At 37.6% G+C, this 22892-nt stretch overlaps 1 protein-coding gene across 1 annotated transcript in view; it reads right to left on the bottom strand.

Moving 5' to 3' along the window:
- MYCBP2 (MYC binding protein 2) overlaps positions 1-22892 on the bottom strand; it is a 190672-nt gene that overhangs the window by 132361 nt on the left and 35419 nt on the right. The window contains exons 4-16 of the mRNA XM_084260757.1: positions 19473-19626; positions 17967-18163; positions 17503-17745; positions 17160-17231; positions 12937-13033; positions 8613-8686; positions 7300-7438; positions 6562-6638; positions 4911-5115; positions 3536-3700; positions 2670-2828; positions 1845-2049; positions 983-1128 (exon numbers count right to left, since the gene is read on the bottom strand). Coding sequence (XP_084116883.1) covers positions 983-1128; positions 1845-2049; positions 2670-2828; positions 3536-3700; positions 4911-5115; positions 6562-6638; positions 7300-7438; positions 8613-8686; positions 12937-13033; positions 17160-17231; positions 17503-17745; positions 17967-18163; positions 19473-19626 — 1933 coding nt within the window. The remainder of the gene's footprint in view (positions 1-982; positions 1129-1844; positions 2050-2669; positions 2829-3535; positions 3701-4910; positions 5116-6561; positions 6639-7299; positions 7439-8612; positions 8687-12936; positions 13034-17159; positions 17232-17502; positions 17746-17966; positions 18164-19472; positions 19627-22892) is intronic.

The raw sequence follows: 22892 nt of genomic DNA, 5'->3' as shown, positions 1-22892 counted from the left end.
GTGCTTAGTAAGAAGTATGCAATTACTTTAATACAGAAAATACAACTGTATGTAAGCCTGACTTAAACTAGTTAATTTAGGAAGAATTTGAAACAAACTGAGAAGCACTTCAAGAAAACATGATTTGAACAAACACAGCACTACCTTTTCTCCAGTGCTTCTTCACCAAACTGCAACAGTCTAAAATAAAAATACCTTGCCTCCAATATCACACCAGAACTCCACCTGAAAGCACTGTCACTCTTCTCCAGACAAATGTGCTCAAAGAGTTCAACACAACCACCTCAAACTATGCCAAACCCGACACAGGACCAGGACCTGTTGTCTATCCTGCTAGGAGAGGAGTTAGAAAAAGCAGGGGTTGGAACAAAAACTTTAACTCCTCCCTGGTGATGCACAGGACTAAACCTATGAAGCAGAGCTGCGATTGCCACATTCACTATCAATACAAGGTTACATCTGTGATAGCCATGTAGAGCCAATTACAGTTAGAAACATCTGTATGGAAGTATTAGGACTGCACAATGACATTATTAGGGGTACTCAGTGATAACTTATCAAGAGAACCATTTCCAGTTTCTATTTAACCTTTGCTTTGGGGAAAAAAAAAAATCCTACATTCAATATAGCATATACTTTTTTATTATTTTTCCCTCCCCTCACCCCTCATAAATTGGTCAGATGTGTAAACACTTGAAGTTACACATCTCATTATTTTACTGTCCTTTTCTATACCAGTTACTATATCCATACATCCACGCAGGATTAAGGGCTCGTGTAAATCTAGATGTTAAAATAAGATAAGGAAGGAAAGTCTGACATCCAAAAGCCTGTAACTGTTACAAGAACTTGTAGCAAGAATCCAGGATTAAAAAACACAGAGATAAAAGACCTTCCAAAGCAAGATCTCCCCCCCCCCCCCCCCAAAAAAAAAGTGCAGTAAGAAAATTAGAAGCCATCTTGCTAATTTCATATCACTTACCCAGCAAGAGATCTAAAGGTATCATCTCTTTTACAGCATCAAGGATTCCTCTTTGCCTTGCTTCCTGGCCATCCAGTTCTCTAGCACATGCCTTGCAGCAGCCACATACAGCACAGCCTGACTCACCTGAGCCACAGCCACAGATTCTGAAGGAAACAGAGTTGCTTTATCACTGTCTTTTATTTTTATGCATTACTGATGTCTTGGTAATTAAAACATACACTATTACTTTGCTCTATCTGTGGACACAATTTTTACTGAAATAGAGAGTATAGCTAGTTTAAATCCTAGCTGCTGTTGCATGGTGCCAGGGAACACATCTTGATCATACGCATCTGGACTGATTTCTGGACTGACTTCTCAGCATTACATCTTCCTTATTTAAACATACAACATGTTAAAACATAACCAAGGAACCAACGAGCACATGCAATGCTGGAGAAATTGTAATGGCAATATGTGAAGTGGTGGCCCTTCATGCAGTTCAACCCTGAAGTAACAGATAAAGGCAAATGGAATGACAAGATAAAAACCTTCCATCATAGGATGAAAAAAGGTTATCCCAAAGCCAGCAGCTCTGTCAGACAGATTATATTAGCATTCATCTTCAACAGCTTCTATTAAAGAACTACACACTACAGAAATGTAAAAAATGCATTTAAAATGAAATCACTTGTAACCATCACAACCTTTTTTTAATCACAAAATATTTAAACCATTTCTGATATAAAAGCATAGATTCTCTTTAGATATAATGCTATCTTAGATTGAAGTCTGAGAACACATCAACTCAGTGTACTTTCACCATGTGCTTTAGCCCTACAACACACTACAGCAAGTGTATTTCCGTATGTTTGCTTACCCTCCAGGTACTCTGTCAGGGCGTCCGCTGCTAACACAGCTGGCTCCATAGCCTGTGCAGTCCCCACATACGGTGCACACCATACACTGCTCCAGCTTCCATTTATGCATTCCTGGAGGACACATCATGGACTTCTCATCTTTTTCATCCAGTTCCTCTTCTAAGTCTTCATCCATTGCTGTTGCCATGTTCTCAACTCCAAAACCTGTTAAAACATAGAAACAAGAAAACTTTCCTGAGGTCAACAGTGGCTACTGAGGAAGGTCAGAAGAATGCTTGCAAAGCAGATTTTCAAAGGAATGACTGGGCATGCCTGATTTGCATGACACTTTTTAAACATCTCAATGCATGTGCTCAGATATATATATATATATGGGTTTCACAACTAAAAGGGAAAGGAAGGATTTATATTCAGTACACAAGTAACAGGGCATTTACTTGCCAAATATAAAAAATTCCAATCTGGAAAAGGTGAATAGGAATGATTTTACATAAATATATTTAGGAGCAACAGAAATGCTGAGTAGAAAGAGATGTAGACTCACACTGATGCCCTGCTCAGGCAAACAGCCTGAAGACTAAATGCAAAAATTGCAAAAGAATCAAGTCTGGGTCTTTTTTTAGGTAACTAAGTTTATTAGCACATGCAGAACACCACATACCTGATGAAGAAAAAGCATCCATACCTATTTAAGCATACTGCATATACTTAAGCTTTAGTATTTTAAGGTTTATATTTTATGATTTGTAATAAAATGTTTACCTATGTTATCACTTGTGAGGTTTTCCAGCACACAAAACAAAAGGAAAAATCTAGATCCTCACCTTTTCCTCCCTGGCTCATGGAGCCTGTGTCTCGTCCACACTGCCCTTTATTATTTACACCAAACGTCCAAACTTCTCCATTCTTCATTAACACACAGGTATGAGCTTTGCCCATGGCTACTTGAGTCACAAAATGGCCTTTCAAATCTGTTACTAAACCTGTAAGATATAAAACAGTTGAGTGGTAAACTGCACTTTCTACCTGAGAGGCAAACGTCAGCGATTTAACAAAATCGCTACAGGGAACTGACAATTTTGAAGTTAACAGCAAGGGAGGAAAGCAGCAGATGTAGAAAACAAGTGCCAGAATAAGAAGTGAAAGAAGAACTAGGCCTAGACCATTTGTTCTCCAAAGGAAAGCCAAAACCAAACTAAGCCCTGCTGCAAATCACATGTCTGAAAGAAACAATTTTAAAGGAGTCAGAATAGCAGTGGGGCTTATTTCCTTAATATTTTATTTAAATTGAGATGAACAGGATCTCCAGCAAATTCAAAACAAGCTGCCTCGTGAGCAGAGCTATGTAGAAGGTTTGGTTTCATGCTGCTTCTGTTAGTAACATCTATTATTTTTTCCCCTGTGTGGCCCTTCTAGTGATAGATTACTACAACAAATAATTTTATTTCCCACCCCTGTCTTTACTGGAAACATTAATTTGGGTATTTGTCAACAGTGTTGCTACGTATTTTAACAGAACTTAAAACAACTGCTTGCTTTCTATCCTTCTGTCATGCTGCTGAATCAGAAGAAATTCAGAAATCTAATAGGAGAGCAGGAAACACACAAACATCATTTCCACAGGCTAAAACTTCCAAACTGATTTCAATTACTCTGAGAAGTCATTTAAAAGACAAATATATTAGCTTACTTGTACTATCAGAGTAAATGGCATCTTTTCCAAACATGTAGAGTTCTCCATCTTTTGAAATTACAGAACTGCTTCCATTATTGCACGCTGTAGATATGACAATCTTCCCTTCCATCTTAATAATTTTTTTAGGTTTATATGGTTTTGACTGCCGTCTGCTCTTAGCTTTAAAGAAATAAATTGCAAGTCATTAAACCAAAACAGCTTCAAAGGTACAGTAATGTCTGTTTTATAGTTAGGGGTTAGTTTTCAGACTGCTAGTGAAAAAAATCAATTTGGTGTAATTTTTATTGGATTACACTGGTTTTCTCTAAAAAAAAATAATGGCAAGCAAAATCATGATTAGATAGCTATCTTTCAGTAATGACTCTTCAAGTTTTTATTGTATAATATATATAGACACACACTGAACTAACTTTATGAACTTTACAAAGCAGCACACTAGTAAAAAAGTCCTTATTGTCATGTAAGAAGATTATGTGACAATATACACACAGTAAATTCAGAGATATGTTACAAAAGTTCTTCTTTTGAAAGAGAAAAATATTAAATTCTCTATATGAACTATAAAATATTAAATTCTCTATATGAAATACACATTACATTATCCGATTAAAAAATGTATAGCTGACAACCCAAAAATACCAGCTTTAAGATACTCAGGAGCTAGCTATTTATCAAAAAGCATTAATAACCTCTTCCCTCCACCCCCTTTTCATTAACACAATAGTCTGTTTTCAAAAAAGAAGCACTTTATCATCACAGCAGATCACAGCCCAAGGCACCTAAAACTTTACTTATCTTATAAATCATATGCCAACCTAAACACACTTCATAAAGCCAAACTGGGAAATTTATTAATTTTACATAGAAGAGGTATTTGTTAATCTGAAGATCAAATTAATCTGTCTTCTCTAATGCCTAAAGAGTTGCTTGATCAAGTACAGAAGACTCTGCTTCTACAATTTCTAATCAATGTACCTCTTCACTAGGGAGAAGCATTTCCTGGCGAAACATCTGTTCCCAAAGTTCTCTAAAATGACAGTGAAGAGGCAAAAAAGTTTGGCTCTTCAGTTTTTCAGAGAAATTCCAAGGCAACCAACATGGCCTCTTGCCCAAACTCATGATTGTCTTTACTCAGGACAACTGTAAACTAGCACTCTCATCACGCAATCCAAACTGTGCTAAAACTGAGATCAACATATCAAGCTGGGAGAGACAGTGGTACCTCCTCTCAGGACCTGTGGCTGGCATAAAATTCAAACCCAATGGCATGCTTACAAGTTCTTAGGAAATCTTACAACTCTTTTTTTTCTATTTAAAAGGTGGTTAATAATTTTCTATCAACCACTGATCAAGCAAGCATAATACGTACTTGATTCACCATCCTCTCCTTTACTAGCAGAACCTGTGAAGAATATGCTCCCATCCTCAGCAACAAGTAAGGCATGTGAGCCATCATGTCCAACAGAGAACTGAATAATCTTTGGAGATTTTGTGATTGGAAGTTCAACCCATTTTCCTGCTGAAGGACCACCTTGTTTGATTCCAAGGCTCTGATATTTGCCAGTATAATAAATCTAAAGGAAAAAAGTTTATCATTTTCAGTTATGCTAAAGCACTTTAAAACCAACACAACTTTAAAAGTTATACAAGTTTCAATTCCACAATTTCAAATCATACAGAACTTCTCCTGACATTTTTTATAACATGTCAATATCTGTATACAAAACTTAGGAATTTTGACTTAATAGGGGAAACACTTGAAATATTCTGCTTGTTTTGGTTACGTGCTTTCTGCTGTGCCACAGTTACTTTACATATATAACTGCTTGGCTGGATGAGTTGAACACACAAGACTGTTCAGAAGAAACTACTCAGAAAACTACGCTTTTAAAACATTTAAGTGAAATTTAAAACACCAAATAACTACAAATTTTAATATTGTTCAACACATTTTAAACTCTTTTTTTCAGTAAATGCACATTGGCCAGTGACTACATAAAGAGTAAGACAGAATAAAATTACTTGTATGAACAAACAGAAAGCTACAGATACAGATTAAAAAAATTCCTCTAGAACCACAGTACTCAACAGTACTACAAAATGGGTGTGGTAACCTATGTGGACACTTAAAACCATCTTTCGTTGTCTTATAAAGTATATTTCATATGTAAACATAAAATTCTAGATATCAAAAGTAGGAAATTTGACAATTTTATATTGAAGAGACATTTGTTCGTCTGAAGATCAAATTAATCTGTGTCCTCCAATGTCTGAAATCAAATTCTGTTTCATACTAGTGAATTTTATTGTGGGGAAAAAAGTCGAGTTTATTTATGAACACTTACAGCAGAGCAAGGCCTTTCTTGCAATACAAAGACACAATTCTGAACATAAGAGAACAAAGAACTATGCTTATACAAGTTTCCCAAGCTGATTTAGAAAAACGGTATATGCTGTAAAAAATTGTAACCAAAATTATTTCTACATTTCAATGAATATGCAAATGCCTCTAAAAACAGCCCCCACTGAGCAGAATGTATCAATTCATTAACGACAGGATTAAAGAAATTAATTGAAAACTTTGCATAAGGGAATTCAGTAACTCTCTGAAAGATCAGAAAAACAGGTTTGGGATTTAAATAAGTTACTTCGGTCAGACGGTTTATGCAAAACTGTGAGGTACAAGAAGTTTGTCTACGTGGAAAAAAAAAAGTAAATGCATCCCCTAAACGTAAAACAAACCCGCACACTGTGTGTAAGATTGACAAAGTCCTACAAATTCAAGCCACAGATTTCTCAATGGTTCCAAAACCACTGGTCCTGTTTATGTTTTCAAATACACATTTGCATTTTCTCCTTAAAGCAGACTCTGAAAATGTATTTAAATACAGTCATATACATTCATTCTAATGTACTAAAAAGGGAAAAGAAATTGTGGAAAATAGTAATTACGTTACAGAAATTAAAAGACCAAAATAAATTGATGCAATTTGCTGCTTACTACAGCATGCTTTCAGTACCTTTCCACTAGCAGTTTTCATTAGTGCAAACTCTCTTCCAGCACCAAGGACAGCTGATTCCTCATCAAACCCTGTACCTGGGCAAGTAAGATTGCGTTAGCCAGACAGTTTAACCAGTTTCACAGACCAGCTGACAGACATAACTCTGCCAGAGGAGAGCTTGTCATAGCAAAGGCTGGTCAGACAAAATGCCCGAGTAGACAGACACATTTTTGTTTCAATGATGCCAAAAGCAGACACCTAATAGCAAAAAAAAAAAAAAACAACCCAAAGGCCAAGTGACACTCCTCCAAAATGCCTTCATCAACACCGGTAATTTTGTCTCTCATTCTGATGCAAAGGTGGTTTTCAAGTATTTAGTATCTTTCAATGCATTTATTTCCCACTAATCCAACCAGAAGACCTTTTAACATTTGTTAGCTTTGACCCACAGCAAGGAGTTCTATAGCTTAACTATGTGTTACATGAGCACATTATGAAGTCCAGACTACAAACAATTCTATACTTGTATTATACAACTAGAGGAAAATACTGGAAAACCATGGATAGTGCTATAGACAGAATAGTTGTTCAAAATTAAGTGTATGGATTACTATGAGCCAACATTTAAGCAGTTTCAAAACCCCTACAAATTCTCCACATATTTATAATGGAGCAATACCTTCCTGCACATAGTAAAGGCAAATAAAGGGAAGGGCAAATGACTATGTTATTAACCTGCAAAGAAGAGGGACTTACTTATAATGTGCAAGTCTTTCTCCAGATCAAACAATGAGATGCCACAGGCATGTAAGCATTTTCTTGCAAGCTTGAGCTGTAGTTCTTGTTGCAGTACTGGCTCAGTGCTTGTGGCAAATATTCTCACTACAAAGCCATCCTGCAATAAATTAAAAAATATATATACTGTATAATTAATACATTCATTTACTTTTTCTAGCTTAAGTGCATCAGTGTAATAGTATTTCAGAGTAAATTATCAGAGGACACATTGATAAAGTTAACATTTATTACAGAGGAAAAAAGAAAGTGCCAAACAGGATGAGCTAAGGATATGAATCTCACAGACTGTAAACATAACCCTGAATTCCATGAAAACACTACGAAAATAGTGAATTGCTGTAGAAATAATTAACTCTGAATCTCACTCTAGATATCTTGCTTTTATAACTATTCATATCTATTTTTGATGCTCTGAACTTGTCCTGATTCAGAACCCAATATTGTGCATTCAGTTTAAGAATGACTGCTTTAAAAACCAGGCAAAACAGGTTTCTGTTTACAAGGGCACATGAAGTATCTTCATCAGGATATGTTAAAAAAAGAAGTTGTTCAAACAGCAGGGAAATGGATTAATTCTGTTTTTCTTACAGCTGCATGTCTGGCATCTGTTGCCAATCCTGTCTCACCCAACCTTTGCCCCACCCCTCTTTGCTAGTTTTCTCACTGTCAGAAAACAGTGTTCAGTTCAGAACTAAGAACGTAATAACTGTCTGCTGAACAAAACACAGAACAGAGTGTTTCTACTGGAGGCAAAACAGTTCTTATTTGGGTTTCCAGTTTTGGCCAAGAGACATTTTTTATATAAAAGTTTATTGGAAGGTAGTTATCTTCTATCTTCTATTAAACCTGGCTGAAATTCCCCAACAAGTACCAAAGCAATTACAAAAAATTAAATGAGAAAAAAATAATTATAATTAAGCTCCAAGAAGCTTACCCCACAGAGACCCTGTAGAATAACACATTAAAAAGCCATTATTCCATGTATAAGATTTTTTTTTTCCTCCTCAGAAATAAAGCTTTAAGAAAAACTTACATGAAAAAAGAAAATAAAACACATTAAAAATCCATCACATATCAAATATGTGTGGATAAACAACCAAAAATACCACTCCCTCACACAAAAATATGGAAGTTTCTCAGTATCTCATACAGGTTCCTTCCTTAGTCATATTAGCAAAAAAAAAAAGCCAACCATTTGGCAAAAAGGAAGCTAGAAGTATTGTAAAACAGAACAATTCAGTGGAGAGAAAAATACTTCACCCATCACTTACATCTCTAGATGCTGCTATTTGATTAATGTATTCCCCATCAGTGAAAAGGATATTCTGTCCTTCAGTATGACAATCTGTGAGAGAAAGATGAAGTGCACCGCATCAGTTTATGTGAACATACACTGTTCTCCACTTCTGTCCAATTCACTCCCGCTACAGTCAGACTATGAGAGTTCTGGTTTGTCTAGAAAGAGATCATGCTGTTCTGATACCACACAGTTTTTGCTAGGACCACCTCTCAGTGAAAGCATATAATAGTCCTTTTGTCCCTTTAAGAGTCATTAAAGCACTTTCGATTGTATGAAATGTAAGGGGTTACCTCACATTACTAAAACACAAAAGAATTTACTATTCACCTGCGAGGGGTATTCTAAACTATAGCACAACTACATTCTGATTTTCTGGGATTGTCAGTCCTTCCCCAAAGACTAGGGTTTTTTTTTTTTGTTATTTTTCTTTTTGAAGGGCCATTTTCTTTAAAGAATACTTTCCTCAGTCCAGCACATAAAACCTACAGAAACAGAATCAAAACTTTGTACTATCCATCTCATTTTTACACTGTTTATAAATTTTACCAAACTATTAACTGAAAACCTAGGGAGTTTTTGAAAACTATAAAGCAGATACTTGAATGCATCACATTTATTGTGAACAGGTCAGCTATCAGGGTAAAGAATAGAAAAAAGAAAAAAAAAAAAGAAAAATATTACTTCCTCTACTAGTTTATATCCCCCATATCTCTTCTTCCCTTCCTGCTTTGTTAATGGAACTACTAACAAAAAGGTTGGTATTATATGGCTTGTAAGGTGCTTGTTCCATTGATTATACACAGGAAATAGGTCTCTTCCAATAATACAAGACAGCTACTTTACACTGTAAATATCTCTGCCATAACCTGACCAAAGATGCACTATCAGTCATTACCTAGCACATTTAACACTTAATGAAGTATACTTAATACCCTTCCGGCATAATCAGCCAGTTTGCTGGTTTTTGCTAGCTAGCTGGAGTGTTACATTGAAAATGACACAGCTGTGAAAACCCCACAGTATTCACAAACCCATAAACCTTTTCCTGCTGTACTGGCCAGTCCAATGTAGTATCTTACCAGGAACAGAACAAGCATTAGGTAGCCACCTCTAATTCTCACATTTGAAGTAACAGAACTAAACCAGACAACCTCCCCCCATTCAGAGCACACACAGGTACGAATCACAAAGCAAGTGAGCAGGACAGAGAGTGGCAGGCACACCGAAGTCTGAAATACTGCACTCTCAACAATAATCTCTTATTTAATGTGCAAAGTCAGTTCATGTTACTCATTATGCTGCAAATTGGTATTAAGGATAAAGCAGAGGAGTTGTCAGTAGCTTAAAAAGAAGTTCCAAAAAAATCTAAATGGCATTTCTGAAAGGTTACAGGAAGTTGGTAAGCATTAAGTTCTACTGAATGGATGAAAATTACAGGCTCATATAAGCCTAACAATCAAGGAAACAGGGTATTTTGACCACCAGTGGATCCATATTATGCTGTTTAGCCTAATTTTTTTTTTTTGAGTGATTTCAAGAAGAGGTGGTACTCCCACTAACCCTTTCCATGGGTTGTTTATGTCTGGTATGCGTGTTCATAGAGAAAATCTGGAGCAGGATTTTTGGGGGGTTATTTTGGGTTTGTTTGTGTTTGGCTAGTGTTTTTTGGTTTCTTTAAATGTATGTTCTTCAAAAGAATTCCTAAAAATTAGCACTTAATTAGATAACATCCAGGAGGGGCATTAAATATCAAATTAATGGGGAAAGTGGAAGACAGAAGGCAAAGGGAATACGTGGAAAAAGTTGGATAGCACAGTGTCTCAGCTAGCAGGAAGCTCTTAGGACCAACTGTAGCCCTATTCAGTCTGACTTGGGATATGACTCCAGGAACAAAGACATCCAATGCTTTTGTCTGACTTATTTTTTACTTAAAGGACCTAACTACAGACACCTGTTGGTCACAGCCTTCTGAGAGGCTTCAAGAGAAGACGACTTTCAAGTATCGCCTTCTGTATTTATGTAGTTCAGCCTGTGCCTGCTAGTAAGGACCCTTGAGCTCATCTTGGCTACCCTCAGTTAGCATTACTTTTCAGACTATGGGAATAGTCCTGAGCTCCAAGATACTCCTGTGTAATTTCAAGTAACAATCAAACCATACAAAATGTAATTTGAACACCTTCAGCTGAAGACAGCAATCCTCCTCTAAGGTATGTAAGCAAGTATTACTGCTAAAGAAATGGTCATGGATTAAAAACCTCTCTGTAAATTCAGGTCCAATCATCAAGAAAATCTCAACAGAACTGAGGGATTCTTGTATGATTATTTGGATTGGGGAGACAGATCCACCGATCAAGGACAGTGCACAAAGTTTGGCAAAGGCATTAAATACAAGAATGCTGACACAGTTTGATAGTTCCAGACAGTCTGTCAGATTTGCTAGGTCATCCATCAGAATCGAAAGACTGCCCTTTGAAGTAGAAGTTTCCTGTTTCAAGAAGCCAGTCTGAGAAAGGAGAAGATAAAGTTCCATAGTTCACTGACTTTTCTAAGGTCACATGACTTCTAGCTAGGATCAAGTCCTAATCACATCTCCTAATGAACTCCTAATCTCCTAAGCACCTCTGAATGAACAAATACCAATACCCTATTTAAATGTATTATCACCAACCCAGGCATTTTAAAAAGATTAACTCCAGAAAGAGCCACATCTGAAAAGCGTACCAACTATGAGAAAATAGTTGGAGTCATCTAAGTGTTCAGCTGTTTGCAAGGTTACTGCTCTCTCATTTCTAATCAGTGTGGTTTTTCAGACCCACAAAGTGCTGCAAGTCAGTATTAAGATTACAGTGGGGCAGCCACTACTATTTAGAGTTACGTATCTACTGAGGTTTCCTCAGGACAGGTCACACACCCTCACCCCTCCTTCATTTCTTTCCTTTTATTGGGAAATGTAAGTAATGAGAATTTGTCCTAGCTAAAAAGAAAAAGGCCGTATCTGCTCACAATATACCAATGAGATAAACACGTAGAAGTACAAAAAGTAAACCAGCAAAGATCAAGGACTGAAATACAAAGGGTATTATGAAGACACCATCACAAACTATACAAAATGCAATTGCATGAAACAGTTGGAGGGACTTCTGAATGAGTGTTCCTACAGTCAAAGATTTGCTTTTACAGTGCAATATTAATTGAAACATTAATACTTTTTTGTTCAGAAGGCATGCTCATTTAATTTGTGCCTTTTTATAACATAAGCACGAGGGTGTCTTGCAGAACGACACTTGTCACAGATTTACAAAAGAAAGTAACAGCTCAGGGGTGTAGAATTTAAACGTGTTCAAGTGTCTCTCAAAACTTTAATGAAGAGCACTGATTTGTTTACCAACCGTAACATAATTAAGGACCTCAAAAGACCCTACTGGTTGAAGAAGCTGCCTTGAGGTGAAGGAAAGTGGAAAAACAATTCTACAAGGCATTTTCTCAGGTCCTTAAGTGTGCTCTCACTCAAATTTCTCCTACAGCCCCACAAAGACCAAGCAGCTCTTAGACAGACATCCACACTTTAAGGTCTTGCAGAAAGTGACTAGATTTTACACTCATAGTTTGTTTCAAAAATTATTCCTTGTATTTCAGATACTAAAAGCCTAGAGAATTTTTCTGAGGTTTCAATCAGTGCCCTCTTACTTATGAGAGATGTAACACAGAATCTTCTGACTTACAGAATAAGCCTGCCATTATTTAAGTGAAAGATATTCTTGTGCCCTTCTACTGTTTGAGAGAGTAAACTAAATCCGAAACTTAAACTGCAAAAAAAACTTCCCCAAGTCCACCACTAATTTAAACGTCTGAAGGATCGTTCACCAGTGTTCATTAGACTCCTTTGTTGTTTTGGATACATTTCTACCTATATTAAAGACCAAATGGTTTTGGTCATAGTTTTTAACTACCTACATCTAAGAGACACTGGAAACGAAGTCATATCTAAGCCAAATGCTCGAAGTCCAAACAAGGAAGAAATAAAAAATTTTTAAGAAGGAAGTTCAGCTCTTGGAGTTTCTAAGTCAAAATAAACATATATTCTATTATGTTGCAATATTCTTACAGTAGCTGGAGGAAGATGCAAGACCTCTAAATGAAATACTGCAACTGGTCTAATGCAGCAAACCAAAGGCATAAAAAAGTGGTCTCTTTGTGATCTCAAAATCCATCTCAATTTCTCTCCTGCTTACCTGCAAATACATAGCATGTAAACAGTAAACTATAACCATCTTCTCATATCTGGAGGGTCATACCTGGCAAAGCAACTGTACCATCTTGTTCCAGAGTTTCAGGGTTTATTCTTATGGCTGTCATACTGTGATTATTCGCATCTCTATACAATAAATAACCCTGGTAAGAGTAAGAATATATAGATTGGTATGAAAATATTCTTAAACACATTAAAAGTTACTGTCAAAAGCAGAAAAAATGCAAACACTGTTTTAGATATTGTTAATAAAAACCCAAAACCTTTTACATCAAATTCACTTAATTTTCATAATCAGCTCTTTCCACTAATTAAACTGTGCAATTAAAAAAACAGAAATTTGAACCCCTTCCTCCACACATTCCACATGCTGTAGGTAAGCATGCTGAAGCTTATATATAGCTTTTGAAGTCACACATAACTGTTCTTCCTATGTGTATAAAGTTACAGTTAAACACCACATCCACAGTAAAAACCAATGTATCTGTTCAACAGGAATTCCAGGAAGGAGTGGTATACATCTCCTAATACCTAAGAGTGATCGTTAACGAATATTAATACATGCATTAAGAAGCAGAGACTTTTTCAAAAAATTAACTACAGAATGTAAGGGGTTGGAAGGGACCTTGAAAGAGCATCTAGTCCAACCCCCCTGTATATACATGTATTCCATGTATACATTCTTCCTCAGCTCTTCATCTGAAAAATACCTGCAAAGTATCACAGAATGCTTAGGGTTGGAAGGGATCTCAAAGATCATCAAGTTCAACCCCCTTGCCATGGGCAGGGACACCTCTCACTAGACCAGGCTGCTCAAGGTCCCATCCATCCCGGCCTTGAACACTGCCAGAGAGGGGGCAGCGACCACCACCCTGAGCAACCTGTTCCAGTGCCTCACCACTCTTGTAGCGAATAATTTCTTCCTAATATCCAATCTAAATCCACCCCCTTCGAATTTAAAACCATTCCCCCTCATCCTATCACTACATGTCCTTCTAAAAAGTCCCTCCCCAGCTTTCTTGTAGGCCCCCTTTAGGTACTGGAAGCCCTAGTGAACAGTCCCTCTCCCACTTTCCTGTATGACCCCTTTAAGTATTGGTATGCTGCAATTCAGTCACCCCAGAGCCTTCTCTTGTCCATGCTGAAGAAGCCCAGCTCTCGCAACCTGTGTTCTTCATAGGAAAGGTACTCCAGCCCTCGAACCTTTGTGGCCCTCCTCTGTACTCACTCCCAACTGTTCTATGTCTTTATGTTGGGGACTTCAGAATTGGACACAGTTCTCAATGTGGGGTCTCACAAGAGCAGAGTAGAGGGGCAGAATCACTTCCCTTGACCTGCTGGTCATGCTCCTTTTGATGCAGCCCAGAGTACAGGTGGGCTTCCAGGCTGCATGTACTGTCAGCTCATGTTGAGCTTCTCATCCACCAGCACCAGAGAGCGCAGGGCTGCTCTCTTGCACATCATCTCCCAGGCTGCATTGATGATGACTGCCCTGACCCACATGCAGGACCCTGCACTAGACCCTGTTGAAACTCATGAGGTTCACGTGGGCCCACTTCTCCAGGTCCCTCTGTACGACATCCCATCCTTTCAGCATGTCAACGGCACCACTCAGCTTTGTGTCATCTGCAAACTTGCTGAGGGTGCACTCAACCTCACCATCAATGCCACTGATTAGGATAGTAAGTAATACCAGTCCCATCATGGACTCCTGAGGGATGCCACTTGTCACAGACCTGCATCTGGACATGGAGCCATTGACAGCTACTCTCTGGATGCAATCAAACCAATTCCTTTATCCACCAAACATCAAATCCATATCTCTCCAGTTTAGAGAGAAGGATGTTGTGGGGGACTGTGTCAAAGGCTTTACAGAAGCCCAGACAGATTACATGCACCTCCCTTCCTGTGTCCCTGTTGCAGTCACCCCACCACAGAAAGCCTCTAGGCTGTCAGGCAGGATTTGCCCTTGGTGAAGCCATGCCATCTCAAATCACCTCCCTGTCTTCCACATGCCTCAGCATAGGTTCTAAAAGGCAGAGAGGTGAGGCTGAGGCACAGACATGACGCTGTAATATGGTTTCAGTATATGGTGATTTTGGTGACAACATCCACGACCAAGTGTTATATATAGTGAGTTCTTATAATGTTCACGTCTCAACACCTAACCAGACCTAGGGAAGGGAGATGTACAAAACTAATAGTTTCCTCTTTATGTTTTCCCATGGTCAGAATACCTTAATTTCCCCCAAACTACATATTCTGGGCAGTAGCCCACATAAAAAAAGTCTCCTTTGGTCTAACAATATATTACCTTCTCTCTGTTCATAGGTGTATATATGTATTTTTAAAGTCTGATTCAGTCAAATGTTTAGAAGGTTTCTCAATAAAAATGCTTGCCTCCTGAAACTCACTTTGAGGTTTACTGTTATACCTGTAACTTTGAGAACACTTTTAAAGAAATCCAGCCAAGTGTGCTTCACTTTACCTTAGACTAGACAGGCAGCATAAGCACCCATGTTTCCATAATATGCACAGGTGTAAGAGAGGCAATATGGCAACTGTATCTTTTTCCATCCTACTTGTGATCCCTTCAAAGTTTTTGAGGGACCAGGATAGAAACACAGTTGAGGAATTTACACTTAGAAACTACTTCTGCTATAAAAGCAGTTACAGGAAAGGACAAAGATTACTAAGGGGTCCTTATGAACATACTCATTAAAGGGGACTGAGGCCAAGCAAAGTAATGCTCACCTACAGGAGGGCTGCAAAGGCCAATATGACTAGACTAAGTAACAAGTCTGATAACAGCAGTGCTATGGCAGGAGAGAGGACAATGGTTCACACTTGCTTGAAGCACGATTGGCCTTGGGTGGGAATTCCACACACCTGAATGCGTACTTTAAACAGGGAGGCTGCTAAGGCTCAACCTCAGAGCACCTTCATTTGTCAAGGAGTTAGAGACCCTAATTACAATCATCTAACAACAACAGGAAAACCCAACCAACTCTTTTCCTTTAATCTAAGCTACTTGATTTTTCCTGGAGAAATCAGCCACTATGAAATAAGGGAAAACTCACACAAACTAGGAAAAATAAGTGAAAAGCATTAAAGTAGGTAGAAAGATTCAGCCTAAGATAACTTGTACAATGAAGTATGAAAAAAATCACTTGAATTTGAGCCCACTTAAGCAAGCACCTGAAGGGAAGAGAGACTGAGGGCCCATCTTACACCTCTTTTACAGACACACACTTAACAATAATTGCAACTTACACACCTCTTGCAGATACAGCCCCAGAGAGACATTTTTCCAACTAGCAGTGCCTTTGGGGACAATCACTGAGAACACACGCCTGTACAAGCAACTTCAAGAACATCAAGGATATTCCTAACTATGCACAGAATGTCCAAATGTGTAACTATGCAGTGAAGCTGTATGGATCCTATTCCCTTCTAAACTTATTAAACAGGCTCCTGAATGAATGCATCCACGCACGTTTGCATTGGGCCAGCACATGTCTTGGTGATCTGTCTTAATGCTAAATAAAACCAAGTTTCTTTTATATACATATGGTAGCTGTAACAATGCTACATAGATTTGCAATAAGCAATTTCAATTCAAAAGCATGTCAAGGACTACACTTAGTGGTAATAGCAGGATTTTTAGAAAAGCCCCCTAGTTTTAAAATGAATGGCAAAGACATAAGAAAAGGGGGTTGATATTCCAGTAACTGACTCAAAACATCCAAAGAGAGTTAAGTCTGCAGTGGTAACATCAACAGTTAACTCTACTTATGGTTTACATACCCTCAATCCTCCCCCAACTAAACCAGCATCACTTCCTTATTTTACTGGCAAAGTTTTTAAATCAATTTATGTTCATAAATAGACATTTCAAGTATTTTCTGTAAATTATTTTGTAGCAAAAGCACATTTTTGCATCCACAGACTTCTTTAAAAAGCACACTTCAATTGACTGTACAATTCATAAATTTACATGTTAGACCATTGTATTTTGGGGAAGCCTTTACAGTGACAATATAAATCAATGACACTTTTCATTACTACTTTCCACACTCCAATACCATCACAAGTTTCTTATCTTCCAGAATTTAAAACTCAGTACCAAAATGTTTACGTCACTGAAGCCAAAGAAACAATACAATAAGCACAAACTTATTTCAAACCAAGGTCTACTTGAATTACTCATGAGGAAGTGGTCATGAGGGAGGTGCAAACACACATTTTATGTTTTAAGTACTCACTTACCTGAGCATAGCCTAACCAAGACTTTTTTTCCATTCTGTTTTTGATACGGGATGTAGAGTTGTATATATGGCCCTGAAAAGCAAAAAAATCCCCATCGTTTAACAAGTACCAGAGTGCTAATTTTACACGTAATCATTTACCACCTTAACAACATCTTCAACCATATTGAGAAGTGGAATTTGTAAGAAAACACTAAAATTTTGTAGAAACAATCAAAAAAGTAGACAAACTTTTAAAGAACCGATAATTTATGAGCTACAAAAGATTTACAATGGTAACAGGACACCAAAAAAATTAAAATATTAAATATTATTCATCAGACAAGAAGAAATTTCATCATTACCCTCACTGTTCCACTGTATCCAGAGCCGATTTTGTAAAGTCCATCTTTACATAAGAGATAGAGAAAAAACCCATCACTCTGAAGGAGGCACTGGTCATCTTCATCTACAGATATTTCTTTCAATGGCCATTTGTGCATCAAGGCTGCCTTCTTTATCCCATTGCTGAACCAGTCCTGGATTTGGATTTTTCCCACCAGAACTGCCTGTACACTCCGCTGAAGAGAGTTTAAAATGGTTGGCACCTAAACAGTAAAAGAAAAGTTGAGTGGCAAGCAACAACTGTTCTTTAAAAGTTGCATTTTCTGTTCTATTTCCAACTCAAAAGAGGCAAAGAAATACCCACTCTTATCACAAAAATAGCGGGGGGGAGGGGGAGTTAACTGATTTTACACAATCGATCTCAGCACTCATCTACACATCATTTACATAAATTCCCAGAGATAGAGAAGTTTTAGTGCAAGACCTGAATAGTCTGACAAGCATGGCTGCCATTATTGGTGAGGATTGCAGAGATTGCTTGCAACGTTCTTCCAGTCTCTCCCCATGCAGCTACCAAACTGAAGAGGCAAGCACAGGAAAGTGCTGTCAAGGACTGCCCTGTGCTGTCATTCATTCCCGTGCTGCGGACAGTTATCTCCAGAAGCAGCTGGAACAGGGATTCTGCAGATAAAAACACAGCAATTACAAAGTCAAGTCACAAAATCGTACCAAGCAACCTTAAAAAATACAAGATATATCTTTCCTCAGCCGCTAAGCTATTTCTAGACAGAAAAGAAAGCACCGCATTTAAACAGGCCTAAAACAGGCTTGTTTGAGGCAGCGGAAGTCAAGTCTTGATAATCACAACAGCTAGAAAACATGAAAACCTAAGTCCTCCTGTTACAGCAGATCACATCAACAAGAAATGGGCCAGAAGGAATTACTTTACCTGCCTATTCAGTCTACCTCATCACTGAGATGATGTGCAGGTCTTGACTAAACTTGTCTAATCTTTAGGACTATCACCCATGTTGAAGCACATCACATCTCTTAGAAACAAGCATTTCAAATCAAAGCTTGAAAATTATTTTGATCGTATTCCTCTTTCCAAGCACTGTTTATCAGCTGGACATCTGTAACAATCAATGTATGAACAGAAATCCACCTCAGGTTTTTTTATAGTATATACAAATAATCACTAAGGCAGTAATCGAAACAAAGCCACCTTTGTAGCTTTTTAATACTCTGTGCATCAACAGACAACAAAAGCTTTCTGTAGTGGATTACTATCATGTCTGGACATGGAGTATTGTTGAGCCACAACACAGGAAAACATACATAGAAAGTCTAAACATTTCTATTATTACTGGTTTTTTAAACAGCAGATGTTACAGCCTAGCCTTCTTTGTAGTTCAATAAACCAGTAAAAGCTATGAACTAACAAGAGATAACTGGATTTCAACTTAAAGGATATAACCAATCAAAAGCCATCAGGAGTTCAAGTTCTATTTTCAATACCATTACAAGCAAAATTAATTTTCAGGGAAGCTTTTGGATGGCCAGAGGAAATAAAAGCAAGAATTCTGACAGCTTTGTTTAGCTAAGTGATAGATTACAACAGCAGGTTGCAAGACAAGTTCACTGTAGAACCATCTTCTTTCCAATAAGACAAAGTGCTTTACAGCTTTAGTAAGAATTTAATCAGTTTCTAAGGTTTACTATCTTTCAATAAGATGCTGCATTACACAGCAACAAAAACACTACTTTTACTTATATATACACCTTTCTACATCAACATTCCTATTCTACAAAAGATCAATGCTGAGCAAGTACTAGTTACATACACCATAAGGAGTTTATTCTCAAGAATAAAGTCAGTTGAAAACAAGCATGTTACTATTTCACAAATACTTGCTAGGAACCATTTTCTTCTGTCCAACACAGCAACAGATGTATGCTAACAAGAATCGAGTAACAGATGAGGTATTACCTAGTACTTCAGGAGGTTCTGATTGCAGGCCTTCTGGTTGCTGGCCCTGGAGCACATTCAATAGGGCTTGTAGGCTCCTGAGACACAAGGATGGATGAGAAAATCTCGTCTCCTTTATCAGTTCAAAGACTTCACATAATCCAACTTCAATGATCTAAAGAAGTGCAGATATTTCAGAATATCTTTTAATGTAATATTTTTGGACTTTCATCAATAACAGGGTATCACAATGTTTGCAGAAGACAGTTATTCAAATAACAAAAATGTAATACAGAATAAATGGCAATTCAAAAGAGAATCCAAATCAAGAGCCCACCTACACAGCTACTAACAAATACAACACACAGAAGTAATGTCAATACAGAAGTGCACATCTAAGCAGAAAAACAGGTCCCTGAAATAAGCAAACAAAAATTTTTTGGACAATGTAAGACAAATTGTGCCTCTGAGCCCTTCTAACTTCTACCAAATTTAGAGCTCACAGGCTCTTTTTCCTTGTTCATTAATGTCAACCAACAAGCTAGAATTGCTTACAACATGGTTTCCCATCCCCAGTAATGACACCTTTGACAGTCGATACTGGCACTTTCTCCTTCAAAGTACCTGAGATTTTTTTTATATCATCTCAAAAACAAAGATTAATTGCTTGTCACTAGAACTCCCTAGGTACTCGCTGCAGACATCAGACATACATTATGCCAAGTAACAAAACATCTGTAAGACTGTTGTTACAGACACTCCTGACTTTCCCTTTCAGAATTCCTGCATATTCTGAGATCACAGAATCACGAGGTTGGAAGAGACCTTTAAGATCAAGTCCAACTGTTCCCATCCTAAGCTAAACCATATCCGTAAGTACCTCATCTACCCTTTTTTATAAACGCATCCAGGGATGACGACTCAACCCCCTTCCTGGGCAGCCTGTTCCAGGCTCCGACAACTCCTTCAGTAAAAAAAATTTTTCCCTAACATCTAATCTGACCCTGCCCTGGCACAGCTTTGTGCCATTTCCCCTCATCCTATCTCCTGTTACTCGGCTGAAGAGACCATCGCCCACTTCAGCTACATTTCATTCTGCTGACAGTTCACTTCTACTTCCTTCTCAATGCAATAATGATGAGCATGAAAGAAAAGTGAGCAGGGTTAACTCATTACCAGTCAGCAACCATATCTTCAGAACTTCAGTATGTGTTCCTGCCAGGAGCAGAGCCCCAATGTTTAGAGTGTTTAATAGATTTTACTCAAGGGTGAATCAATAGCTTTTGTGCAGGGGTGAATGTATAAGGAAAAAGACTGAAACGTGAAAATACATTATTAATGGAACTGCAATTCATGCTTAAAACAGATTTACTCTGACAGTCAGCTGTCAGTTCTACTGGATACCTTGTATCCATCTTGGCTGTCATTCAATTTATTTTTATTTGTCTTTGAAAAGTCATTTCACCACCTGTTTGATTTTTGGAGGAAGAGTAGAAACATGATCATATTAAGCCTTCAAAGTGCAAAGCAATTTTCCCTCAAATTACACCTTCAAACGGGGGCACTGCAGGAAACAAATGCATGGAACCTACAGGGGAAAAAACTGGCAGCAAAATAATACAGGTAGTTTTTCCAGGACACAAAACCCAGGATCATCTTGCAAGCTAAAGAATAAAATACACTGTGCATTTTAGAAATACCCTTTATTTTCAGTGACAGTATCTTCGAGAGAAACTGAGAAGTTTCCTGTATTCTTCCCCATCTCCAGACAGAAGAACTCATCTAGAAGCTGATAGAGGCAGCTGGAGAAAGCTTAGAACGTAACACAGTGGAGAAAGTAACTTGGTGAGCTTCCACTACAGTGGCAATCAACAATATAGCTCTACCAGGATTTTGCCTGATATGTACAGGTTCTGTGTTGGTTTTTTCAGTACCTGAGATCAACTGACTGGGTCAGTTCCAGCAGAACTTCAACAGCTCAACTACAACGGAACACCTAAAATAAACCTACGCTGCATATAAGCAGAACGTTTTCAACTTATTCTCAATTAAGCAAAGAATTTTCATGAACAAACACTACACTCCCCCCTCCCCCCCCAAACAAAACCAAAGCTGATGATCCCAAGGACCACCTTTACCAGCTTACCTCTGGAGAATCTAGAGAAGCACAAATCCTAGCTATACTTTTTTTATATCTTTTACTTCACTGTCAAACGTAAAATACATTGTTTTTCTTATTAATAAACTAACATTTCCTTTCAAGAACTGCTGTAGTAAATATGGTAAGCCTTAGAAACTTCAATAAATTTCTTTACATTGAACAGAATTAAGCCCTACCCAATGTTGTCCACTATACATATGAATCAGACCATAAAACACTTAAAGCATGAGACAGACACCTATATTTAGCTCAGATCTTTACACACTTAGCCTCAAAGTTTTGCTACCTGTGACGCAGCTCCAAGTGGATGCCTTTTTCAAACATATGGATGCAAGTGAAATTAATAAAGTATTAAGTAGATAGTTACTAAAAATACTAAGGTTGTACCAGGCATCTAAACCATTGTTGAACTGGTAAAAATTCTTTAATTCTTTAATACTCCGTAGATTCTTTGTTGAAAATAATCTGAAAGTATACTAGTTTTCATCAATTGTCTATTTTCTGTATTAAATGTAATGAAGTATCCCACTCATTTACTTTTTCTTTCTCAAAACAGGAAAGTTCCTTACATACAGTTCCCCCACCATTCTTTAAAACTGCATTGCTTTTCCAAGTCCCTTTTTGACAAACTTCTGAACACCTTTAACAATACCAATGTTTTAGTTTCTACATGCAAGTGTTCTGTGTCACTGGCAAATCTCATTCTTCATGGGACCTCTTAATTTCAAGTTTTCTTCGAAAACTACATTCATTTTTTTATAAATATTAATACCTACATTGGCTTTTCTTGACATCTCAAATTGAATATCAACAAGCACTTGCTGATTCATTTAACATAATCCAAAAGGAGTCAGATGCAGTCCATAAACAATGCTAATTTTACTTCTACTGACCACATATTATTTTGCAACCATGAACCATGAAACTGCAGTTACCAAGTTGCAATTACTTAACTCGGTGATGTTCCTCTGCAATTCTCTGCAATTCACTATTTTCCAGAGCGCAAACTCTGCCCTTCACGTAACACTACCTAAACAAAGTCATCTATAAAATTCTAATTTTCTAAGGAACTAGAGCATTCTACACAATCACTGCTGCAACAACCTTTTTCAGTATTTGCATCATTTTTAGAGCAAATACATACTGGGAAAGTTGCTCTAAATATGCTTTTTATACCCAGCATAACAAAAGGATTCATAGCCCTAACAAGCTAGCAATGAACAAACTGAAAGCACGCATGTTACACAGTACAAAACAAGCAAAGCAGCAAATTAAAAAAA

The sequence above is a fragment of the Gallinula chloropus genome, assembly GCF_964237585.1.
Source record: "Gallinula chloropus genome assembly, chromosome: 1".
Lineage (NCBI taxonomy): Eukaryota > Metazoa > Chordata > Aves > Gruiformes > Rallidae > Gallinula > Gallinula chloropus.
The sequence above is the reverse complement of the archived record's forward strand: the minus strand, read 5'-3'. Positions and strand labels throughout refer to the sequence as shown.